This window comes from Camelus dromedarius, chromosome 10 (genome assembly GCF_036321535.1).
Source record: "Camelus dromedarius isolate mCamDro1 chromosome 10, mCamDro1.pat, whole genome shotgun sequence".
In the NCBI taxonomy this organism is placed as follows: Eukaryota; Metazoa; Chordata; class Mammalia; order Artiodactyla; family Camelidae; genus Camelus; species Camelus dromedarius.
Window position 1 is genome coordinate 1,852,995 of NC_087445.1, and position 23,842 is coordinate 1,876,836.

At 35.1% G+C, this 23,842-nt stretch overlaps 2 protein-coding genes across 2 annotated transcripts in view; both read left to right on the plus strand.

Moving 5' to 3' along the window:
* ZNF782 (zinc finger protein 782) overlaps positions 1-14,598 on the plus strand; it is a 35,779-nt gene extending 21,181 nt beyond the window's left edge. The window contains exons 5-6 of the mRNA XM_031447214.2: positions 9,124-9,219; positions 11,313-14,598. Of these exons, the coding sequence (XP_031303074.1) occupies positions 9,124-9,219; positions 11,313-13,186 (1,970 nt within the window). The 3' untranslated portion in view covers positions 13,187-14,598. The remainder of the gene's footprint in view (positions 1-9,123; positions 9,220-11,312) is intronic.
* The window catches only part of ZNF510 (zinc finger protein 510), a 39,092-nt gene continuing 29,450 nt past the window's right edge, over positions 14,201-23,842 (plus strand). Inside the window, exons 1-2 of the mRNA XM_064490093.1 lie at positions 14,201-14,311; positions 23,558-23,716. The gene's annotated coding sequence lies outside the window, so the exon portion shown is untranslated. The remainder of the gene's footprint in view (positions 14,312-23,557; positions 23,717-23,842) is intronic.

Here is a 23,842-nt window from a genome sequence, read left to right on the forward strand (position 1 = left end):
AAAGAAGATCCAGAGTCATATAATGCTTAGAATGTTCAGGATGCAATTGAAAATAGTAACAGTAAGAAGGTATAATGTTATTATAGCATATGGATAAATTAATGACTGCAGTACCACAAGGGATGGCAAAGACTACAGGGAATACCCTGTTATAAGGTGCCTTTACCACATGTGAAGTGATACTGTTATTATGTTATTTTAAGGTAGACATAGATTACTTTAAAATGTCTGTTATAAACACTAGGCAACCACTAAAAAGAGTTTAAAAGAAGTATAAATGATGCGCTAAGAGAAGAAATAAAATGGGTTCATATAAAATAAATGGCTACAAGAATGTGCCATAAACACAAAGACTCAGGTAGCTTAAGAGTAAGGAGAGATAGAAAAATATGCCATGCTAACACTAACCAAAAGAATACTGAACTAAATGTATTAATTTTACTATACTTCAAAACATGGAAGATTACCAAGGACAGAGAAACATTGCATACCAATAAAGAGGTCAGCTCTCTAAGAAGACATAACAATCCTAAATGTCTATGCACCTAACAACAGAACTTCAAAATACACAGGTTAAAAACAGAACTGGAAAGAGAAGTAGGCAAATCCACTATAAGTGTTGGAGCCTTAAACTCTGCTCTGCCTGCACTGGTAGATCAAGAAGGCAAAAAATTAGTAAGGGTATAGGTATTGATGATCTGAAGAGCACTGTCAACCAGTTTGGATCTACTGGTATGTGTGAGTGTGTGTGAAGAGAGAGAGAGAGAGACACTATTTCAACAACAAGGAAATACACATTATTTGCAAGTATACAGGAAACGTACAACCAAAACAGAACACATTCTACTCCATAAAGCACACTTTAACAAATTTAAATGTGTAGAATTTAAAAAGATTTTCTGAGACCATACCAGAAGTAAATAAGAAAGCAAGTACAGAAAGATAGCTGGAGTGCTCCTAAATATTTGGAAATTAACTAACACACATCTGAATAATGCAAGGGTCAACTAAGAAATCATGAGAGAGATTTTGAGAATTTTTTTATAAATGAAAAATATTTGTGAGATGGAACTAAAGCAGTGGTCATGTGAAAGGGTAGCTCACTACAACACATCAGGTGCAGACTATAGAGTGTCCCAGTGGGTTTTTTTTTTAACATTTTTTTTTATTGATTTATAATCATTTACAGTGTTGTGCCAAATTCCAGTGTAGAGCACAATTTTTCAATTATACATGAACGTATATATATTCACTGTCACATTCCTTTCTCTGTGAGCTACCATAAGATCTTGTATATATTTCCCTGTGCTATACAGTATAATCTTGTTTATCCTACAATTTTGAAATCCCAGTCTATCTCTTAACTGGGAGCTGAGGCTGAAAAGTTAGGTTGAGGCTGGATTGTGGGTGACTTTACATTTTCAATTTACTGGATTGATAAGAGCCAGCTACTGACGGTTTTTGCACAAGGGGGTACCACAGTCATAGTATTGCTTTAGTAAGTTAATATGGCAGCAGTGGAAAAATTGACCCATTGAAGTAGGGTTCTTGAGTCATGCTATCAAATAGGAAGCTCCAGAAATGTGCTAAATATAAGGTGATGTGATTGTAACAGCCACTGTGATATGCCAGGCACTGTGCTAAATAACGTGCTTAACCTGTTTTTAAAAATTAAAAACTAAAGCAATGGTCAGAGGTTAGTTTATAACTCTTAAGTGCACATAATAGGAAAGAAGATCTAAAATCAGTAACCAAAAGTATCCACTCTAGGGAACTAGAAAAAGGGAAATTAAACCTAAAGGAAGCAGAAAAAGAAAATAATTTAAAAATTAGAGCAGAAATTAGTGAAATTGAAAATAGGAAAGAACGAAGAAAAATAAGATACGTTCTTTGAAAAGATTAATAAATTGATTAATCGCTAGCTAGGCTAACAGAGAGAAAGAAGACACAAGTTACCAGGGTCAGTTATGAAAGAGCAGTCAGCACTAGTGATCCCTTACACACTAAATGTATAGTAAGAGAACACTACACGCACTTCTGTGCCCATAGAGTTGATTATTTGGCTGAAATAGACCTATTTCTTGCAACACAAACTTCCAAATGTACTCCTAATGAAACATCTAACCTGAGTAGTTCTGTATCTGTAAAAGAAAGTTAATTTAGTGCAGCTGCTCACCTGAGCCTGCCTGCACTCCCCTTTAGAGTGTCCTGTCTGTCCCTTAATAAATCCTCACTTAACTTTTGTAACCTCAAGAACTTTTTAAATTTAGTGTTTAAAACCGCCCCCCCCCAAAAAAAACACAGATCCAGATGATCTCACCAGTGAAGTCTACCAAACAAATAGAAATAATATCAATTCTATACAAACTCTTTGAAGAAAGTAAAGAGGAGGGAACAATTCCCCACCATTTCATGAGTCCAGTATTAATTCTAATATGCAATGAGAAAACTTAAAAGAAAACTACAGACTAACATTTCTTGTGAAGTTAGATCTAAAAATCTTTCTAAATATTAGGAAACCAAATCCAGCAATATATAAAAGGTTGATATATCCAAATGGGTTTCATTTCAGAAATGCAAGCCTGTTTCTACATTTATAAGTCAATAAATGTAAATCATGGTAACAGACAGTAAGAAATACCGTATGATTGTATCAGTGGGAAAATGAAAAGCATTTCAGTAAATTTACAATGCATTTGCTATAGACTGAATGTCTGTGTCCCCCCAAAATCCATGTTACATCCTATCCTCCAATATGATGGAATTTGAAGGTAGAGCCTCTAGGAGGTTATGGGGTTAGTGGTCTTATAAAAGAGACCCCAGAGAACTCATTCACCCTTCCCCTATGTGAGCACACCTCCAGAAGACAGCCACCTATGAACCAGAAATTGGGCACTCATCACAGGGGACCTGCTGGCACCCTTGGGCTTCCTGGCCTCCAGAACTATGAGAAATAAATGCTTGTTGTTTGTAAGCCACTCAGTCTATTGTGTTTTTGTTATAGCAGCCTGATCATACTAAGACACCTTTCGTGGGAAGAAAAAGCCACTCTCAAAAAATTAGCAGTATGAGGATACAACCTAATAAAATGTATATATGAAAGATCTAACACTAATGTCCTATCTATTGTGGGAGACAAAACACTTTCCCTCTAAGTTAGGGAATAGGATTAACTTCTCATCACTTTTACTCAGTGTCTTACTGGAACTCCTAACTAATACAGTAAGGTAAGAAAAGGGGGGGAAGGCATACAGATTGAAGAGGAAGAAATAAATCTCTATATATTAACAGGTAACATTTTCTATATAGAATCTTCCCCAAAATGTTCCAAAACATTCCTGGAAATAATAAGGGAATATACTAACTCTGCAGGATCCAAGGTCAATTTGCAAAAGTTACTGCTTTCCTGTATATCAGAAATGAACAATTGGAACTTAAGGGTTTTTTTTCAGCCCAGTACAATTGCACAAAAAAAAGGAAGTACTTAAGGATAAATCTATAAAATATAAGATGTGTTTTCAGAAAGCTACAAAACACTGACAAAAGAAAACAAAGAACATCTAAATAATAGAGAGATGTTTTGTTTTTATGAATTGGACAACTTAAGATGTCAGTTTTCCCAAACTTTATGTATAGATTCAAGCAGTCTCAATCATGAGCCCAGGAAGTTTTTATCAGCAAACTGATTCTAAGATTTATGTGGAAAATCAAAGGACTACAATAGCCATAAATAAATCTGAAACTGTTTCAAGAGACAAAAAAGGACATCATAACTGATAAAAGGGTCAATTCACCAAAAAGGGTGCATAAGCATACATGAACCAAATAACAGACTATATATGAAGCAAACATTGACAGAATTGAAGGGAGAAGCATACGGTTCTACAATAAAAAAAAAAAAAAACCTTCAGTATTCCACTGTCAATAATGGAATAAACAACCAAACAAAAATAAAACCGAGGATTTGAACAATACCATAAACCAATTGGACCTAACAGACATAGAAGACTCTGCCTAAGTTTGGCAGACTACACATTTTTTTCTTATGTGCACATGGATTATTCTTCAGAATAGAACACAAAACAAGTTTTAATACATTTTAAATGTCTGAAATCATATGTAGTATCTGTTCCAATCACAATGAAACTAGAAATCAATAAGAGAAGGAAAATGAAGTGTCATGAATATACAGAAAATAAAATGCTCTTAAACAACCAACGTGATTGGTTCAAAGAAGAAATCACAAGGGAAATTGGAAAATACCTTGAGAGAGTGAAAATATTAACACAATACGCCAAACTTACGGGATGTGGTGGAAGTAAAACTAAGATGGGAATTTGTAGCTGTAATCATATTGAACAAGAAAAAAGATCTCAAATCCATAACCTAACATTACTCCTTAAGGAACTAGAGAGAGAAGAGCAAACTAAACCTAAAGCTAATGGAAGGAAGGAGATAACAGAGATTAGAAAAGAGATGAAAAATACAGAATAAATAAAAAATAGAGAAAATTAATGAAACCAAAAGTTGGTTATTGACAAAATAACAAAATTTATAAACCTTAGCTAAATCAAATAAAAAAGAGGAGACTCAAATTACTAAAATCAGAAATGAAAGTGAGGCAGTACTACTAATTCCAAAGAAATAAAAGAATTATGAGAATACTATAAGTAACTGTATGCCAACTGATTGGACAACCTAGGTGAAATGGTCAAATTTCTAGAAACCCATTCTCCACCAAAACAAAATTATTAAAAAATAGAAAAATCTAAAAAGATCTATAAGTAGTTTCTAGTACAATTCTCCAATAAAAGGAGCAAAGTTCCTTGGAGAAGTGGCTGGTTCTAGGGCTGAGGCATGGAACATACAAGATAAGTGTGGAGGAACATAAAGAAATACTCAAAAAAAAAAAAAAAAACCCCAGAATAATGGGGGGGTGTGTGTGAAAGAACAGAGGAGCGAAACTAAAAGAGCTCCCTATAGCCAAAGCTGCGACAATTTGAGCAATAAATTAATATAGTGTTGGTGTATAACCCAAAGTGTAAATTACTTATGAGTCCATACTGCTATAATATAGTAACTAAATAAATGGAAGAGAACAGTAAAATCTCTGACACAGAAGAATTACTAATAATTTATGTAGCTACTCCACTTTCAAGGAAGAGGAGCATAATTCCCCACTTCTTTCCTAGGCTGTGCCTAGTGACTTCTCTCTAAAGGGTACACTGTGCATGGGGTGAGGGCTGGGGAGTAACTTTACTGTAGAGAACCCTGGCACACACCACCTCAGCCAGGGAATCATCAGTGATAAGTCGTATTGATAGCATGTACCCTTGATAAGATGGGGTAAGAATGGCAATCATTTTACCCCTGTGGTCTTTCTCCCCCAAAATACAGCCCCATTTTTAACAATTGAAAAAGAAGCCCAAACTGAAGAACCTTTTTGCAATGTCCTCTAAACTGTCAGGATTATCAAAAAAGGTTATCACTTACAGGCTAAAAGAGGCTAAAGAGACACGGTAACTAAGTGTAATGTGGTATCCTGGATGCAGTTGTGGAACAAAGGAAAAAATGGTTACGTTCAAAAAAGGAAATCGGAATAAAGTATAGATTCTATTTAATAATAATATACCAATATTATATTAATAGGCATGACAAATCTGCTAGTAATATAAGATGTTAACAGTAGGCTAAATTGGATGCAGGTTATACAGGACTTCTCTTTTCTCTCTGCACCTTTTCTGTGAATTTAAAGCTATTCTAAAAACATTTTTAAAAAAACTCAATGGATATGCACAAGCATACTGGAGAGGATAGAGGGAAAAGATCACTGAATTTTATGACAAAACAACAGAAATGGCTCAATCATTGCAAAGGAAAAAATAGAATAAAACTGAACAAAACATCGGGGACTATGGGTCTACAACAAAATCTCTCTCATTCATGTCTTTGGAGTCTCAGAAAGAAAGGCTTTAAAAAAAATACAAAGAAGCAATGGCCAAAATTTCCCAAATTTGCCAGACATAAGCCTACAGATTCAAGAAGCTGGGCAACCTCCATATAAGATAAACCCAAAGGAATCCATGCCATGAACTCCATGACTTTCAAACATCTGGAAACTGAAGAAAAATGTTAAAAGCAACAAGAGGAAAACAATACCTTACTTGTAAGAGAAAACCAATCTGAATATATTTATGGAGTGAGTTTGATTATAGACATAATATACTTGGGTCATTTTAAACCATGGATCAGTGTTCTATAGATGGAAATTAGGTCATATTGGTTAATATTATTGTTCAAGTCTTGTGTATCCTCATTTCTTTTTCATCTATTTGTTCTATCAATTATTGAGAAGGTATTACAGTCCAGCTATAATTGTGGATTTGGTTACTCTTTCAGTTTTATCAAGACTGATTTGCTCTGTATATACTGAAGAAATGTTATAAAGATAGAAAAACAAATGTCATAAAGTTAGAAAAAAGTTTTGTTCTCCTGATGAATTATTTCCTTTATCATCGTGGAGCATTTCTCTTTATCCCAGATAATATTCCTTTCTTTTGAATTTTGCTTTGATATTAATATAGTCACTGTGACTTTCTTTCTATTATGTTTGCATGGTATCTTTTTTGTTTTTTTTTACTTATAACTTACCTGTGTCTCTATAGCTAAACTGAATTTCTTGCAGACGTAATATATTAGAGGCTTGTTTTTATATCCAATCTGTTGATCTTTGCCTCTTAATTGCAAAGATTAGACCATTTATGTTTAATGTTATTATTAATATGGTTGGGTTTAAATGTACTATATTGTTATTTGCAAACTGTTTTTCCAATGTTCTTTTTTTCTACTTTGCTGCTTTTTTCAGATTAACTGTATATTTAATGATTCCATTACATCTACATTATGATTTATTAGACATGCTATTTTCTGAGGGTATGAGGTTCCTTTAGCAGTTACAGCATAAATCTTTAACTTATCACAGTCTTCCTTCAAGTAGTAATTTATTGTACTGAATATATTTTTAAAATCTTACAACAATTTTCCATTTTTTTGCCTTCTATCTTTTGTGGTGTTATTGTCATCATATTGTCACAGTACATTGTCGTTGTTTTAAAAGACAATTTACTATTTTTTAAAAGAGTTCCAAAAATGAGAAAAGTTTTATTTTTATCCTCATGTTTCCAGATTATGGTGCTGTTTATTTCTATGTATAAATATAAATTTCCCCTGATAGCATTTTTCTTCTGTGTGAAAAATTTCTTTTAACTTTCCTGTAATTGTCAGTTGGTGATAAATTCTTTCAGTTTTTGTTTGAAAATGTCTTATATTTGCCAAGTATAAAATCCTAGGTTGGCTTTTTTTTCTTTCAGTACTTTAAAATTGTCACTTCATCTAGTCTTCTGGCTTGTATAAATTCTGACAAGTAGACATTCCTTCTTATTTTTGTTTCTCTGTATAAATTATGTCTTTCTCTGTCTACGCAACATTTTCTCATTATCAGTGGTTTTTAAGAATTTAATTATAATGTACCCTGGTGTGATTTTCTTCTTCTCTTTGATACTCATTTAGCTTCTTGGATCCACAGTTTTATATACTGCTTTAAAATTTCACCCTTTGCTCATTTTTTCCATCCTCCTTTTCCCCTTCTGAAATGCTAATTTCACATGTTAGATAAGTTTATATTATCCCACTGGTCACAGATAATGCTGTTTATTATCTTCCAGTCTTTATTTATTGTTTCTTATTTCATAGTTTTCATTGTTATACCTTAAAGTTATCTATCTCCTTTATGTCATTTATCTTTCCTTATGTGGTATCTGTGTTATTATTAATCTTATCCAGTGGAGTTTTTTTGTTTGTTGTTTGGTTGGTTGATTTTCTCATTTCAGACATTTTTCATATTTAGAATTTCAATTTGGAAATTTTTAATAAACTCCCTGTCTCTTCTCATCATATTCATGTTCATTTTTTGAGTGTGTGGAGTATATTTACTGTTTTAATGACTCTATTAGTTTTATTTTTGCCATTTCTTGCTCTGTGGTTACTGATTGATTTTTTTCTCCTTGAATAAGAGTCATATATCCCTTTTACTCATACCTGGTAATTTTTTATTAGGGGCTAGATGTTACAAATTTTATATTGTTAGATGCTAATTTTGTTGTATTATTTTAAATCTTTTGGGATCTTTTCTGGTTTGTAGTTAAATTACTTGGAATTAATTTGATCCTTTCAAAGTTTGCTTTAAGCTTTGTTATATTGGACTCAGAGCTCACTTTAGTCTAGGACTGGTTTGGCTCCTCTACTAAGGCAATAAATGCCCTTCTGGTTATTCTACTAACTGGCCTTGAATTAGGAAGTGTTTCTACCCTGGCTAGTAGAAGCAGAAGCTTTCTACCTCTCTGTGTGCTATGGTGGTACTTCAGCCTACACTTTCTCCTGGTCTTTCCCCAACCTCAAGTGTTTTCCTTACATGCTTTCAAAAGTTAGTATTCAAGAGACCCTTTTGCAGATCTCCAAGGCTGTGTATCAGCATAGCTCTTTCTTCTCTGGTATTTTACCTTACAAATCCTAGTTGTCATGGCTTTCTTAAAATCCAGTTCTGTTGCCTTAATTTACTGAGTTAGCCAGGCTCTGTTTTGGTGGTCTCCTTTTGTGCTGTGGGTTGGAAGCTCTCTCAGCAGTAAACTGTAATAATCACAGGGCTCACCTCATTTGTTTCTCTGTTCTCAAGTGTCCCTGTCTGCACTCCTGTTGATTAAAGTCTAAAACTCATTTCATATAATCTATACGGTTTTTTAGATGTCTGATATGGAAGGATAAATCAGTTCCTTTTACTCCATTATGGCCAGATTTCAAATCTGTCCTTAAGAAATCTTGTTTGAAACACAGGCACTGACCATTTTAGAATTTAATGTTATCTAGGATTGTGATTCTAGGATTTAAGAAGGTTAATACGTTAGGAGTGTAAGAAAATGTTTCTTGTTATCATTTCCCTCCCCCCCCCCAAAAAAATTCTAGCAAGCACCCTCAGTGTGCTAATTCTGAAGCCATACCTTTCTTCACATTTGGAAACAACAAAACCTACACAGGTAAGTCAAGTGCTAAAGTATTTCCTGTTTGCAGGGTACTGCTTTACAAAACCAGAACTGATCTTCATGTTGGAACAAGGAGAAGATCCATGGTTGTTAGAGAAAGAATTTGTAAGCGGAAGTTCCCCAGGTGAGTTACTGAATACCAGCAGAAGGCTTCCAAGAAAATTAGATCCAAAATGATCAGCTAGAAGTGAGCAGTTTGAAATGCTTTTCAGCCTTCTCCTTTGAGAGGCCTTTACATTCGAAATTTTAGAAATAATAGATATAATAAAATGTGGACGAGGGACAACTAACAAAAGAAATGAAATGTAAGCAAGTTGATATTCTCACATCACTAAAAGATGGGAGTAAGGAAAACCCTTCGAAGCTGAAAAATTAAATAATGGATGTATGTTTAACAATAAAAAGATAAAAGCTAAGAAAAGTTAATAAAACAACTAAAATTGGGAGTAAACAGATGAGAAGAGAGAAATAAACCATTAACCTTGTCATTGTGTAATAAATTAGATAGAATTTAAATGAATAGATGATTAATGAATTATATAATGTAGTTAGGAAAGACGACTGGAGTAAACTGCAACCTTCCTAATTGTTAAAAGTTAAGTACATTTCACAGGCAAAGAAAACAGATCTGTTACTAGGAAAGTTTCTTAAAAAACTCTATCAAGGTTTCCCATGATCACCATCAGATTCATTAATTCACCTGGAGGACTCAGTTTGTAATATTCTCTCACAAATTTAAGCAACATTTATGTTAAAATCTGGAAGAAGTTACTGCCTGTATCATTCATTTTAACAAGGCTACATGGAGAGCACCCGTATCTGTGACTCACAATTTTTAAAGTAAATTACCATCACCAAAATCAGGACGCATCTTGAAATTGGTGGAAAAGTTTTCTATTGTTAAGATTTGGGGAAATAATTTTGCCCTGCCTGAAGGACATTTGGATTCTAAATAGTTTGAAGGCTAGAATGGAGGATAATTTAGGGGAATAATATGAGTATAAAGTTATTGTTGGAAATGAACCATTTAATAAGGACTGATACCCTGTCAAGATTAGAGCAGAGAATACTCTGTACTAATGGATTGGTGGCTAGAACACATAATGAGCATATAGTTAGTGTAAAACTTCCTTTTCCTGAATTATTTCAGTTTTATCTTTCATCTGTTGGTACCTAAGGCAATAGATCCAAAACCTGCAAATATTTTTAGCATGGGCCTGATATTTTTGCGTGGTGTAGGGGTTGCAGTCAAATATGCACAAGAAACTTATGATAAATATAAAGGCTACTTGTAAAATTTCTAGGGCCAGTTTGAAACATATGATCCTTAGGGTTCTTGCAGAGAATAAAAACTAGATATGTGGAAAAATAGGTGGAAAATAGAATTAAAGAGTAGGCAGGGGCAAGACTGGTTTGGGGGAAATGAGTGAGCAAATTGAAAAGAGAAAAGTTACAATCTGATGATTAAGAGGGATTCACAATTGTACAGCCCTAATACAATACCAGGGCACCAGAACCAGGAAAGAGAGGTGACTGCAATATAGGTGGGAAATTGCTTTAACTCTCATCAGTTTTTTTCACTTCCACCAGTACATTTATGTTTCTGTCTCTGATTGTTTCTTTCAACATGGGAAAGTTGGTGCCATTATAAATTTATTTTAGTATTGACGTGTGTATTGGAAAAACTGGAGCTCCAATTGGAGTCATATAGACTAATGGTTATCTTATTGTAATCTATATTTGACTATGAATGTAGACTCCAGTGTTCTTCCCTTAATGAAAACTCTGTCTCAGGTAAATCCACTGAAAGCCATTCTCCATTGATACTTTTTGTTATCTACTTAGTGCAAAATCCTCGTTGAATTCATTCTGATCTCTGCTGTTTTCTTTTCCCAGGATCCAGTTCTCTTAAATATATTCTTTTCTCTTAATTGTTCCTTTCCTTTATATCCTTTTTTCTACCCAGTTTTGAAAATTATACTTTAACATACCAAGTGTATATGTATTTTCATTTCTAGATTCCTCTGTCTTTTTCCACTACAAAAAGTGTTTTTCACAACAAAAAAAGAGAAACTATACACTTGAAATCACTTTATTTTGGGGAAACTGAGCCAGAAACCAAGGAGTCAAATACGTAATAGGGTATATGTATATAAATCAGATTCCATAATAAGTATGTTAAATATCATAAACTATTTTTAATTTTCTTATTTTTAGAAGAACCCCAGCCTGATAAAGTCTTAGAGGAGAGCCTGGAAAACCAAGGCAAACATTTGAGGCAAGTTTTATTCACCCACAAATCATTGACTACAAAGCAAGAAATTCCAAGAAAACCATATAATCTGGACATAAACATTCTTCCTGCAAAAACAGTGCCCTGTAAATTTAACACTGCAGGATCTAGTTACTTGCTTCTCAGCTCATTGGCCCCGCACTGTCAGTATTCAAGAAAGAAGACTCATGACCTTAATGTATGTGAGAAATGGCTCCTCAGTATTAAGGATAGTAGAACCAATACTGGAGAGAAATCTTTTGTTTATAGGAGACGTATGAACGCCTTTGGACATAAAGACAAAGTAATTCAGCATCAGACAATTCAGACTTTGCAGCAAGATTTTGAATGTAATGAACGTAGAAAAGATCTTCTTGAGAAGACTACCCTTGTTACATCTCAGAGTACCCAGCCAAAAGTGAAATCTTATAAATTCATTAAATGTGGAGAAAGCCAATGTGATAAGTCAACCTTGATAGTCTCCCAGAACAGTCATCCAGCGGAGAAGAGTCAGTATGAGTTTGATAAATGCGAATGTACTAAAGATGACAGTAATTTCAGTCGGATGACTCAAAGACCTGACACAGAAGGGAACTCTTTCAGCCAAAAATTACGCTGTAGAGAACAGCAAAAAGCTCATACAGGAATGAAAACCTTTGAATATGGAAGGAATTTCTGCCATAATTCAGCCCTCCCAGTGCATCAGAGGATTCACGCACTAGAGCAATCCTCCGACAATGGCACATGTACAGAGACATTGGATTACCAGTCAGCTTTCAGCGTACATCAGAGATCTCAAATTGCAGTGAAACCCTGTGAGTGTAACAAGTGTGGAAAATCCTGCAGTATGACTTCATGCCTGACTCAGCCTCAGAAGAGTCACACAGAGAAGAAACCCTATGAATGTCATGAATGTGGGAAAGCTTTCAGTGAGAAGTCACGCCTAAGAAAACATCAGAGAACTCACACAGGAGAGAAACCCTTTGAATGTAATGAATGTGGGAAAGCTTTCAGTGCAAAGTCAGGCCTAAGAATACATCAGAGAACCCACACAGGAGAGAAACCCTTTGAATGTAATGAATGTGGGAAAGCTTTCAACTATAAATCAATTCTCATAGTGCATCAGAGAACTCATACAGGGGAGAAACCCTTTGAATGTAACGAATGTGGGAAATCTTTTAGCCATATGTCAGGCCTGAGGAATCATCGGAGAACTCACACAGGAGAAAGGCCATATACGTGTGATGAATGTGGGAAAGCTTTCAAACTGAAGTCAGGTCTAAGAAAACATCATAGGACTCATACAGGGGAAAAGCCCTATAAATGTAACCAATGTGGGAAAGCTTTCGGTCAGAAGTCACAACTCAGAGGACATCATAGAATTCACACAGGGGAGAAACCCTACCAGTGTAATCATTGTGGGGAAGCTTTTAGCCAGAAATCAAACCTCAGAGTACATCACAGAACTCACACTGGGGAGAAGCCCTATAAATGTGAAGAGTGTGGCAAAACATTCAGGCAGAAATCAAATCTCAGAGGACATCAGAGAACTCACACTGGGGAGAAACCCTATGAATGTAACGAATGTGGCAAAGCTTTCAGTGAGAAGTCGGTCCTAAGAAAACACGAGAGAACTCACACAGGAGAGAAACCCTATAATTGTAATCACTGTGGAGAAGCTTTCAGCCAGAAATCAAACCTCAGAGTACATCAGAGAACTCACACTGGGGAGAAACCCTATAAATGTGATAAATGTGGGAAAACTTTTAGCCAGAAATCCAGCCTTAGAGAACATCAGAAAGCCCGCACAGGGAATTAAACGTGTAAGTGTAATGAATGTAGAAAATCTCTGAGCTGGAAATCAAGTCTCACAATACAAAATAAAGCTACTGGAGAAAACCCCTATGATATAATGAACACTTGGAAGCTTCTCTGCAAGATCCTGGCTTGCACTAAACGTCAGAGAATGCACACGGGAGAGAAATTCTTGGGCTATATTTTATATGGACAGTCTCATCCTGAGCCTGGTCCTCATTGTAGATCAGAGAACTCACGCAGCAAAGAAGCTCTACAAAGATAATCAGTGCTAGAAATACTCTGTGCCCTCAATTCTCAGAAAACTCACTGCGGAGCAACTCTGGGAATGTAATGAAAATGTGAAAACTTTGTGCCGGCCATCACAATTCATTCATCATCAGAGAAATTAAACAGTCAGAAAACTGAGAATTTAATGAATGTATGACAACCTTTAGCCAAAAGCCAGCTTTCTCAGTAAAGCAGAAAATACATAAAGAGTGGAGACCTCGTATTCAGAACAGACAAGAAATCAAGGTAATGGATATGGGGAGTCTTTCTACTATAAGTCAACCCTCAATTTGACTTACACAAGGGTAACAACTATATGACATATAGTGACTATTAATTGTTCGCCAATAACCATTTTCTCTTCTCTTCATGCCACACCTAGTCTGAATTTCTCAACTGCTCTGTCATCCAAATGAGATCATATTATTAACCTCTGGATAGTGAAATATAGGGGGTTCAATGAGAGGTCTTATTAAGTACATTTCTCAAATTCTTAATGTTTTCTCCTGTCCCTTGTCAGAATGGAGTGGCGGTTGCCCCCAGCAAATCCACGGGGTTCTTGCACGGAAGATGAGAGGGTACGAGATAGAAGGAAACAGGGCCAAAGAGTGACTGTTGAATGGAATCTTCTCCTGATGTTCACAGACTCTTTGCCATGATGAATAAATTTGTGCTCTACTGAACTTCTGTAGGTTTGGGTATACTTAATGCTGGCATATACTCACGAACCCTCAGTTATCAAAGTCTATGAATATGATTTCTGTGAACATGTGAACTCAGTGTATATCAGAAACATCACACAGGAGAAACCACTGACAACAAGCTGAATGACCAGTTTTTATCCACAACTCTTCTTTAGGTAAATATCAGGGGAAGATACCTAACATTTCAACATATATAGGTAATCCTTTACCCCTCAAAATGATATCTCGTTAAGTATCTGATAATTGAGTTGTGAATGTGTGAAAGCTTTCAACAAGTCATCAAACTTTAATATCCCTCAGAGTTTGTTATAAAGGGAAATTTATCCGTTTGAGAGGTAAATAATAGCCTTTATGTTATATCAAAACTATTTTTTCATACATAGTTTTACATATTTGATTTAATTTAATATTACATGTTAAAACAGTTGATGAAATATAAAAATATTGATTCATGCACAGTCATTAGAATGAGAAACTAAAAAACAAGAAATAAATTGCATAAAATGCACAGTGTTGGATGTCTGTGAATGTGTTCTGAGTTTGCTGTTGTTTGTCTGTGAATTTGTATGTGTGCCACTTAGGTGTTTGTTTTATATGTGTATTGGAACTCAGCTGCATCGTAATAGAATTATGTACCCCATACTTAGTAACTATTCTGATATCAACTATGAGTTGCCACGTGTATATTAATAACAAATAAACTTTTCATAGGAAGAATCTGAAAATTCAGAATCCCATAACACATTCCCTTTCTCTTTCTGCCTCCTGACACGTACTTATAGGAAAGGCCATTGTTACTAAGCTGTCTTTTTTCAAAGAAACCAAACAGTGTTTTCTGGATACTTTTGTATCATCTCAGGGTCACTAACACAAATATTGTATTGAGGCATACACACATACAAATGTGTGTGTGTGTGTGTGTGTGTGTGTGTTTGTGTGTTCTATCTATCTCTTCAATGCCACTGATTCTTTCCTCAGTGGTTTTAAGTATGCTGATGAGCCCTTTGAAGACATTCTTCATTTATTGTATGTGTTTTTTTTTATTAATAGCATTTAAATTGTATTATAGTTTCCATCTCTCTGCTAAAATAACCTATCTGATCTTGCATGTTGTTTACCTTTTCCATTACAATTATTTTATATGGCATTTGGCATTCTCTGTCTCAGTTAAGCCACTGCTTAGGTTCTTATTTCTCCTTGCAGTCACCAAGCTTTCCAGACTTGGGGCTCATTTTTTGGGCTAGTTTTTTGCCCTGCAATGTCAGATAGCTTACATATTCAGGAAAGTCTTCCCAGCTGTTTTCTTGTTTTAAGAATAGGAGCAATGCTTTTTCCTGCTTGCTAATGATCTGAACTGTAACTGAAAGTTGCCGGTTGATTTTTGACATATGTTCCAGGGTAATTTGATGGGAAAAAGATGACTTTTTCAAAAATGGTGATAAAATAACCAGATATGTATATTTTTAATACACCTTGATTTTCATACCGTAATTAAAGATTTATTAAAAATAAATAATAAACCTAAGCAAAATAGCAAAGTACAAAATTTCTGTTAGGAAACAAACTAGTTGTACTGTGAAGCACACAGAGATTTTTGAGATGTATTACAAAAAAGTGTGAGACATAAAAAAAGATAAATTTGAGTTTATTAAAAGTTAAAGTGTCTGCTTTTCAAAATTTTATTATGAAAGCAAAGAAGAAAAACACACGCATTGGGAGAAAATGTCTCTAATAGATGTATCTGTCAAAAGACTTGCATCCATGATATGTAAAGAATGTTCATAATGCAATAAGAATACAAACAATACAGTTAAAATTAGAAAAAAAAAAAGGTAAAGAATAAAACAGGCATTTCACAAAAGAAGATATATGGATAGCCAGTAAGTACTAGAAAACATGTCCAAAGATTTAGTCATCAGGGAAGTGCAAATTAAAACTCTAATGTGGGATCATTACAAGTCCATTTGATGGTTTCTTGTACTTTACTTTACCTAAAACCAACAATTTCAGCTCTAGGTATTTATCCCCAGGAAAATGTAAAGAATTGTACAAAAACAAAAATCAAAAATAAATGAAAGTTTTAAAAGAGAATTGTATAAAAATGTTCATAGAATCTTTATTCATAATAGCCCCAAGTTAGAAAGAACCAAAATGTCCATCAACAGATAAATGTATAAAGAATAATGTTGCCTGACAATGGAATATCACTCAGTAATGAAAAGGAAGGAACTACTAATGCATGGAATAACATTAATAATAAGGTTAGGCTATGCAAAAGAAGCCAGGCACAACAAAGTAGAGCTGTATGACTCTAACGTTTTAGTGTTCTACGTAGATTGTGGTGTTTACAAAAATGTATAAATTTTCAAAACTCATCAAAATGTACCAAAAATGCATATATTTATATAAATAACACTTCGATACAATTGATTTTAATAATTATAAAAGTAAATTTTGGATCCCCCGTATATTATGAGACCCACATTCTGAATTTGCCAAGTGGCTCATTGGCTTTACCTCTTGGGTATTTATTCCTTTCCCCCTCCCGTATGGCGGTGTGACCTTGGGCAAGTCAGTTCTCCTTTATGTCCCACAGTTTCCTCATTTGTGAGAGGTGCAGAATGTTGATAGTTACCTACAATTCTTTTTGGAGGCATTTTCTGAGTTAATCTATGTCTGTCACTTAAAACTGCCTGGCGTGGAGTCAATGAGCAGTAAGTAATAACTAACCGTTATCAGTTTCACTACTGTTAAAAATCAGGAAAAAGATCTGTGTTCCTTAAAAGAGCTTGAAGCAAGATTATAGCTGATACTAAAACAACATAATAATGTAGGCCTAGAGGAGATTCAGCCTTGATGTGATGGGTAGGTGGGAGTTCCCCACACTCTGGGGGCTTTTAACTTTTCTCTATCTGATTATACCATTTCTGAAACTTCGAAAGCTTCAGGCGTGTGAACTGGTTGACATGCCTCAGCCCAAAACATTTTTAAGTGTCCAGTTACCAGGAAATCGTTTTTCCACAAAGGCAGGGAAAGCACCTGCCATGACTTTCCCTCCCCTTCCTCCCCCTAGAGCTTCTCTCTGAGAGAAGCTTTTTGAAGTCTGAACTAAGCTGGAGTATTGTCACTTGAGTTCTCTGTTGTAGGTTCTTCCATCCTGGGTAGAAGTTACACACCAGTTACATAAATATTCTAGACAGCAGCCACACTTCAAGGTAGTGTACACACACACACACACACATACACACATCCTTTAATGGCCACTGTTTTTCTTATTTCTGTTTCCCCGCTATACTGGAGGTGATTTCAGATGTGACCCATAATGTCTGCAACCTTGCTCAGCCAGTGACCCCACAAAATCGCAGACCATAGCCTGTGGCCCCCTCCTGACCAGAAAGCCCAAGTAGCAACCCTTCCCAACTGTGGAGCACAGTCCCAACCCCACCTACCTGCAGGGTACAGTTGAAAGCCCCGCCAGATGAAGGAGCCCAACCAGCAGCTGGTCAACAGTGGGGCACAGCCTGCAGCATCCGTTCACAGATTCCAGCCTGAGCCACTATGGAGGATAGTTGGAGGTTCCTTAAAAAACTAAAAATAGACTTACCTATGATCCAGCAATCCCACCCCTGGCCATATATCTGGAAAAACCTCTAATTTAAAAAGTCACATGCTCTCCAATGTTCATAGCAGTACTATTGACAGTAGCCAAGACAGAAAAACAACCCAAATATCCACTGACAAATGAATGGATAAAGAAGATACGGTATATATAGCTCAGAAAACTATATTCAACATCTTATAACCTATAATGAAAAAGTATGAAATATATATATTTTTTTATATATATAAAAGTAATGGAATATTACTCAGCCATAAAAAGAATTAAATAATGCCATTTGTAGCAACATGAATGGACCTGGAGATTATCATTCTAAGTGAAGTAAGACAGAAAGAGAAAGAAAAATACCATATGATATCACTCATATGTGGAATCTAAAAAAAGAAGAAAGAAGACACTAATGAACTCATCTATGAAACAGACTCAGACATAGTAAACAATCTTATGGTTACTGTGGGGGCGTGCAGGGGGGAAGGATAAATTGGGAGTTTGAGATTTGCAAATATTAACTACTATATATAAAATAGATAATAAGCAGATTTCTTCTGTATAGTACAGGAAACCATATTCAATATCTTGTAGTAACTTATAGTGAAAAAATATGAAAACAAATATATGTATGTATATGTGTGACTGAAACATTATGCTGTACACCAGAACTTGCCACATTATAACTGACTATACTTCAATTTTTATTACATGAGGTAACATATTGTCAATGAGGATACCAGAAGCAGCAGGAAGATGAAAAAGAGCCAACATATTTGAAGTAATCATGACTGCATATTTCTTCAAATTAATGTCAGGCACCAAACCACAGATACAGGAATCTCAGAGAATATAAAGCAAGGTAAATTCAAAAAAAAACCTACTGGTAGGCATGTCATGTTAAAACTGCAGAAAACAGACGATAAATAAAAATTCTTGAAAGAAGCCAAAGGAAAAAGGAGCAACCCATAAAGGAGCAAAAATAAAAATTGCTCAGAAACCATGCAATGAAGTAAACAGTAAAATGAAATATTTAAAGTGTTGAGATTAAAAAAAAAAAAAAACTCCACAAACCTAGAATTCTGTATCCTGCAAAGTTATCCTTCAAAGTGATGGAAAAATAAAGACTTTTTCAAACAAACAAAAGTTGAGGAATGGATAAAGAAAATATGGTATATGGTTTATGTTGCCCATAAACCTGTCTTGTAAGAAATACTAAAATTCCTCAAAGAGAAGGAAAATTATATATGTCAGAAACTCATTTCTATATAAAGAAAGGAAAGGTGTCAGAAAAGGAATAAGTAATATTAAGATAAAAATCTTCATTTTTCTTATTCTTATTTGAGCTAACAGATAGTAGTTTATTCATAATGCAGCAATTCAATGATTATAGCTTATATATAAGTAAGATGAATGACAGCCATGTTACAAGGGAGAACTTGAGAATATTTTGTTAGTATAAGGTACTTGAGCTACCCCTGAAATGACGGTGTTACTTGAAAGTGGACTTGGGTTAGTAGTAAAATTAGTTGTGTCAATTAGTTGCAAACTCTAGGGCAACCATTTTAAAAAGTTATAAAGGAAGTGTAATTGATATGCTAACAAGGAGAGAAGACAAAATCATATAAAACACGCAATTAACACTACAAAAGGCAGAAAAGAATGGAAGATAAAAATAGGAACAAAGCAAGGGTAACAAACAGAAAACTGACAAATGCAATACATATTAATTCAATGATATCAATAATCAATTTAAATGTCAGTGGCCTATGTAACATTTAAAAAACAGAGATTGCCAGAGTACATCAAAAAGTAAGACCCAAATATATGTTGTCTACAACACTTTTTTTGGGGGGGGTGTAATTATATTTGGTTTTTGTAATGTTTTTTAAAATTTATTTATCTTCAGTGGAGGTACTTCAGATTGAATCCAAAACCTTGTGCATGCTGGGCATACACTCTACCACTGAGCTATACCCTCCCCCCTTACAACACTTGAAATATAAAAATACATGTAGATTAAAAGTAAAAGGATGGAGAAAGATACACCATGCTAACATTAGTCAAGAGAATGCTATAATAGTTGTATTACTTCAGATAGAGCAGATTTCAGATGAAGAAAAGTCATCAGGGATTAAAAAGGAGATTTACATAATTATAAATGTGTATTCTCCAAGAAATCATAACAATCCTTAATGTGTGTGTGCCTAACAATGGAGCATTAAAATTCATGAGTCAACAATTGATAGAACCGCCGGGGGAAATAGATAAATCCACTATCACAGTTGGAGGTTTCAACAGCCCTCTATCCGAAATAAACATATCCAGGCAGAAAATCAGTAAAGACAGTTAAACTCAAAGTCCCGTGAATGGATTGGATATAATTAACATCTGCAGACTCTCTTTCATCTAGCAAAAGTAGAATACACGTTCTTTCAAACTCACATGGAACATTCAACAAGACAGATCTCATTCTGTGTCATGAAACAAGCCTCAGTAAATTCAAAAGTATAGAAATTATACAGTGTGTTCTCTGAGACCACAGTGGAATTAAACTAGAAAGCAACACAGAAAGACAGGTGGAAAATTCCAAAATACTTGGAGATTAAGCAATGTACTTCTAAATAACACCTGAGTCAATGAAGAAATGTCAAGAGAAATTTTTTAATACTTTCAGCTAAGTGGAAATATGACTTGTTAAAATGTGTGATCTCAATTATAATTGAGCTGTTTTTGGTGGGACATGGAGTCCTAAGGGAGCATCAGTACATTTCCTAGCCGGGGACACAGGGGGAACTTTGGAGTAAACTGGGTTGTCAGGCCTTTTCTAAAATTTTGGCTCCAATTGGAAAATAAGTTGATATACGGAATGAATACACCATTTGCTAGTGAAATAAGAAACTGAGCCTGCTCAGCTCTGGAGAAAAGGGACATTTGCTCCTTCCTGCCACAGACATTCTCAGGCAACTGAGAACCTAGCAGAAGTAACTGAACATCAGTCCTCGGGATGTGCAGTGGTCCCACAGGGGACCCCACTACAACATTGCATTGAGTAAATTCTGCTCACCAAGGGACACAGTAAGGCTGATTACCTAGTGCTCTGAGCATCCAAGGCAGGTTTAGACTGTCAGAGGGAGAAATTGAGACCTGTAAGAGTCAAATCAACCCAAGGGTAACTCCTTGGCGAACTAGACTCAAATCAGCACACATTCAGTTCATCACACGGCCCATAGGAAATTGCTCAGATCATATCTGAGTTAGGCTATCAGATTAATAACAGGAAACCATGCCTCAAAGGGCAAATAGCTTCCTAATGGACAGCTGCTCATTGGAACTCCAGCTCGCTTCATGCACAACTGGAACCATGTCAATGCTTGCAAGTACTCATCTTAGCTCTTAAATGGCCAGGATGAAGCTCTGTTGACATTTCAAAACCGTAGAGAAAGCTGGCTTGATAAAACATCTTTTCAAAATTCTGACCCTGAGAGAACAAAAATATTCCAAAGGAGAAAGCTTGAAGTTATAACTCTTATTATGTCCCTGAAATGTAAACACGGCCCACATTGCCTGTGACTCCAGCGTTGGTTCAATTAGTGAAACCTAAAACTGAAAGGAAAAAAGGCGAAGGAAAGGTGTTTTTAAACTCAAAAAGGAGAACTATGAGAGATCTGTGTCTATCTGAATGTATGAATGTCTTTGTGCGCATGATAAATGTATGTCTCTACCACCAGATAATATCAAACTTAATTTGTAAAAGAGCTCTATTTAATTGAGCTCTTTAATATTACAAATCAAATATCTCTAAATGTAATTTAAACTAGCCCAAATTGTTAAAGGATCGCGTGATCTAGGATTACTCTTTAATGAAGATAAAGTTTAAATTGTTTTGATTAATATAGACATGTCTTTAGAGTCATCATTAAGTATAACTTAGTGTACCTAGGTTTACTAAAAAATCAATATGCTTGTGTTATTTCTGTTGCAAAATTTGTCAAAAAGAAAATTAACTTGGTACGATGATATTTTCATACGCAATGAAATAGAAATAAATGGGATAAAAGTTTTCTGTGAACTCCTTAAAAATAAAATATAATTTATGCTTCATTTACGGAGAAACTAAAAACAGATTCTCCAAATTTTGGGTGACTTGAAACTTTGGAGTTCTGCTAAATTAAGTTAAATTCATTGACTGTCTAGATCATATTTACTAAGATAAATTCTGAAACATCAATTGCTAAAGAAGTCTGTGTTTACCTACCTTTGACTTCTTATTGCAGAGACTAAATATGTTTGAGACTATTAATTAATATGATTTGTGCTTTATTGAAAGTTTATACTATGAAATGGCATCTATTTAGAGATTAATTTTTAATAGGGAACCGTGAGAAAAGAGTTTTATGCATGGCCAAGACTAGGATTAGACTAAATTTAATTAAATGAATGAATTTTAATATTGAAGGAAAAATGATGTAAAACCGAGATTTGCAGGATTTATTTCTCTGTTAACAGAACAAAGTTTTCTTGAAATATTGATCTGCTTTTGATAACAGATTGTAAAGTTTCTTTACCAGTAATTTTCTGCACTTTGAAATCTTTTATTGTCACTTCGGATACTTGAATATTGTTTCACAGTGATTTATGATACTACTTAGCCAAACATTTAAAACCTTTTGATATCTTTAACAAACTTTCTCAAATCAAATTCCAAATGAAGTTCTTTAACCTCTAGCTTACTTTGGGGTGCTCCAGAGAGCCCCTGAACATCTCAAAGGGAGAGATTTAACTAATTAGGCTTGTCTGGTCTGTTAAACTACACGGGAAACACTGGCAAATCAGTAACGATAAACCTTCTTAGGTTATATTGTGTGAGTAAATATTATTAATATAAATGTTCTAGTAACTGTATGAAGTTCCTAAAATTTAAAAAGTTCTGGCATATTGTCAGTCATAATTCTAGTTACTATCTTAAAACATTGTATGTCACAGAAATTGCCAAATTGCCTTGTGTAGGGAAAATAGAGTCACTCAGTCCCCCTCGCCAGACATCCGGTGACCAGTGACTCAGCTGTACCACCCCACATGCGCGGTACCCATGGCGTGTCTTGCATCACTCAACCGCACTGGTTAGCTCCTATCACAGTTGGCTAGATGCTGGCTTTATTTGCGTAGATACATAAGGTGGATGGGACTTCCTGCCGCCGCTACCATTAGTTCCTATGCGCTTCTCCACAATAAAGGCATGTCAGAGATACTCAGATGCCTCTGAGAGTGTTCGTCCGTCTGCCTGAATCCCGAGTGAACCTGCCAGGCCTTGAGCACTTGCAATACACCTTAATAATTTCATTGTAATCAGAGCTTTCACCACACCTTTAAGTCTTCTGTCATCTAGAGCTATTTATTGTCTTACTCTGATGCTTTTACCAAAAATGCTTGTAAATAACTTGTTTTTATGCTCCAAAACTAAATTAGACTTGGTAGGAAAAGGACTTCCACCTTGTACAAGGACGATTTCAGCAATGACTCTCATGTCAGGCTACTAAAAAAATAATAATAGTGTCTCCTTTAACTTTTCATGTCCGACACTCAGCAATATTCTGTAACTTCTTATGAAGTATTGTTTCCTGCACCAAATGCTACTTCAGTTAGATGCAATACTTTAACCCTGCAATTTTGCTTCCGGTACCACAGGATGAAAACAGCCATGACTGCATTTTGTTAACTGATTCTCTTCTTGTTCCCAGGAATGATTTGTAAGAAGCTTCTATTGATAATGCTGATGCAATTTAATTTATAGATGGGTCCTACCATGGATGAGCAGGGCCGTTACTGAACTGGATATGCAATAATGGCCACAGTGGACATAATTGAAAGCTCTTACTTACCAGAAACAAAGCCAGCACAACAAGCCAAGTAGATTACCTTAACCTGAGCTTGTCAACCAGCTAAAGACCAGGTAACAAATAGACTGAGTCGCTACACTTTGGAGTGGCACACAGCTTTGGAATGCTATGAAAATATGAGGTTTTTAACTTCTTCAGGACAGCCTATTAAAAAAAAATGGAAAACTGGTTGCAGAGTT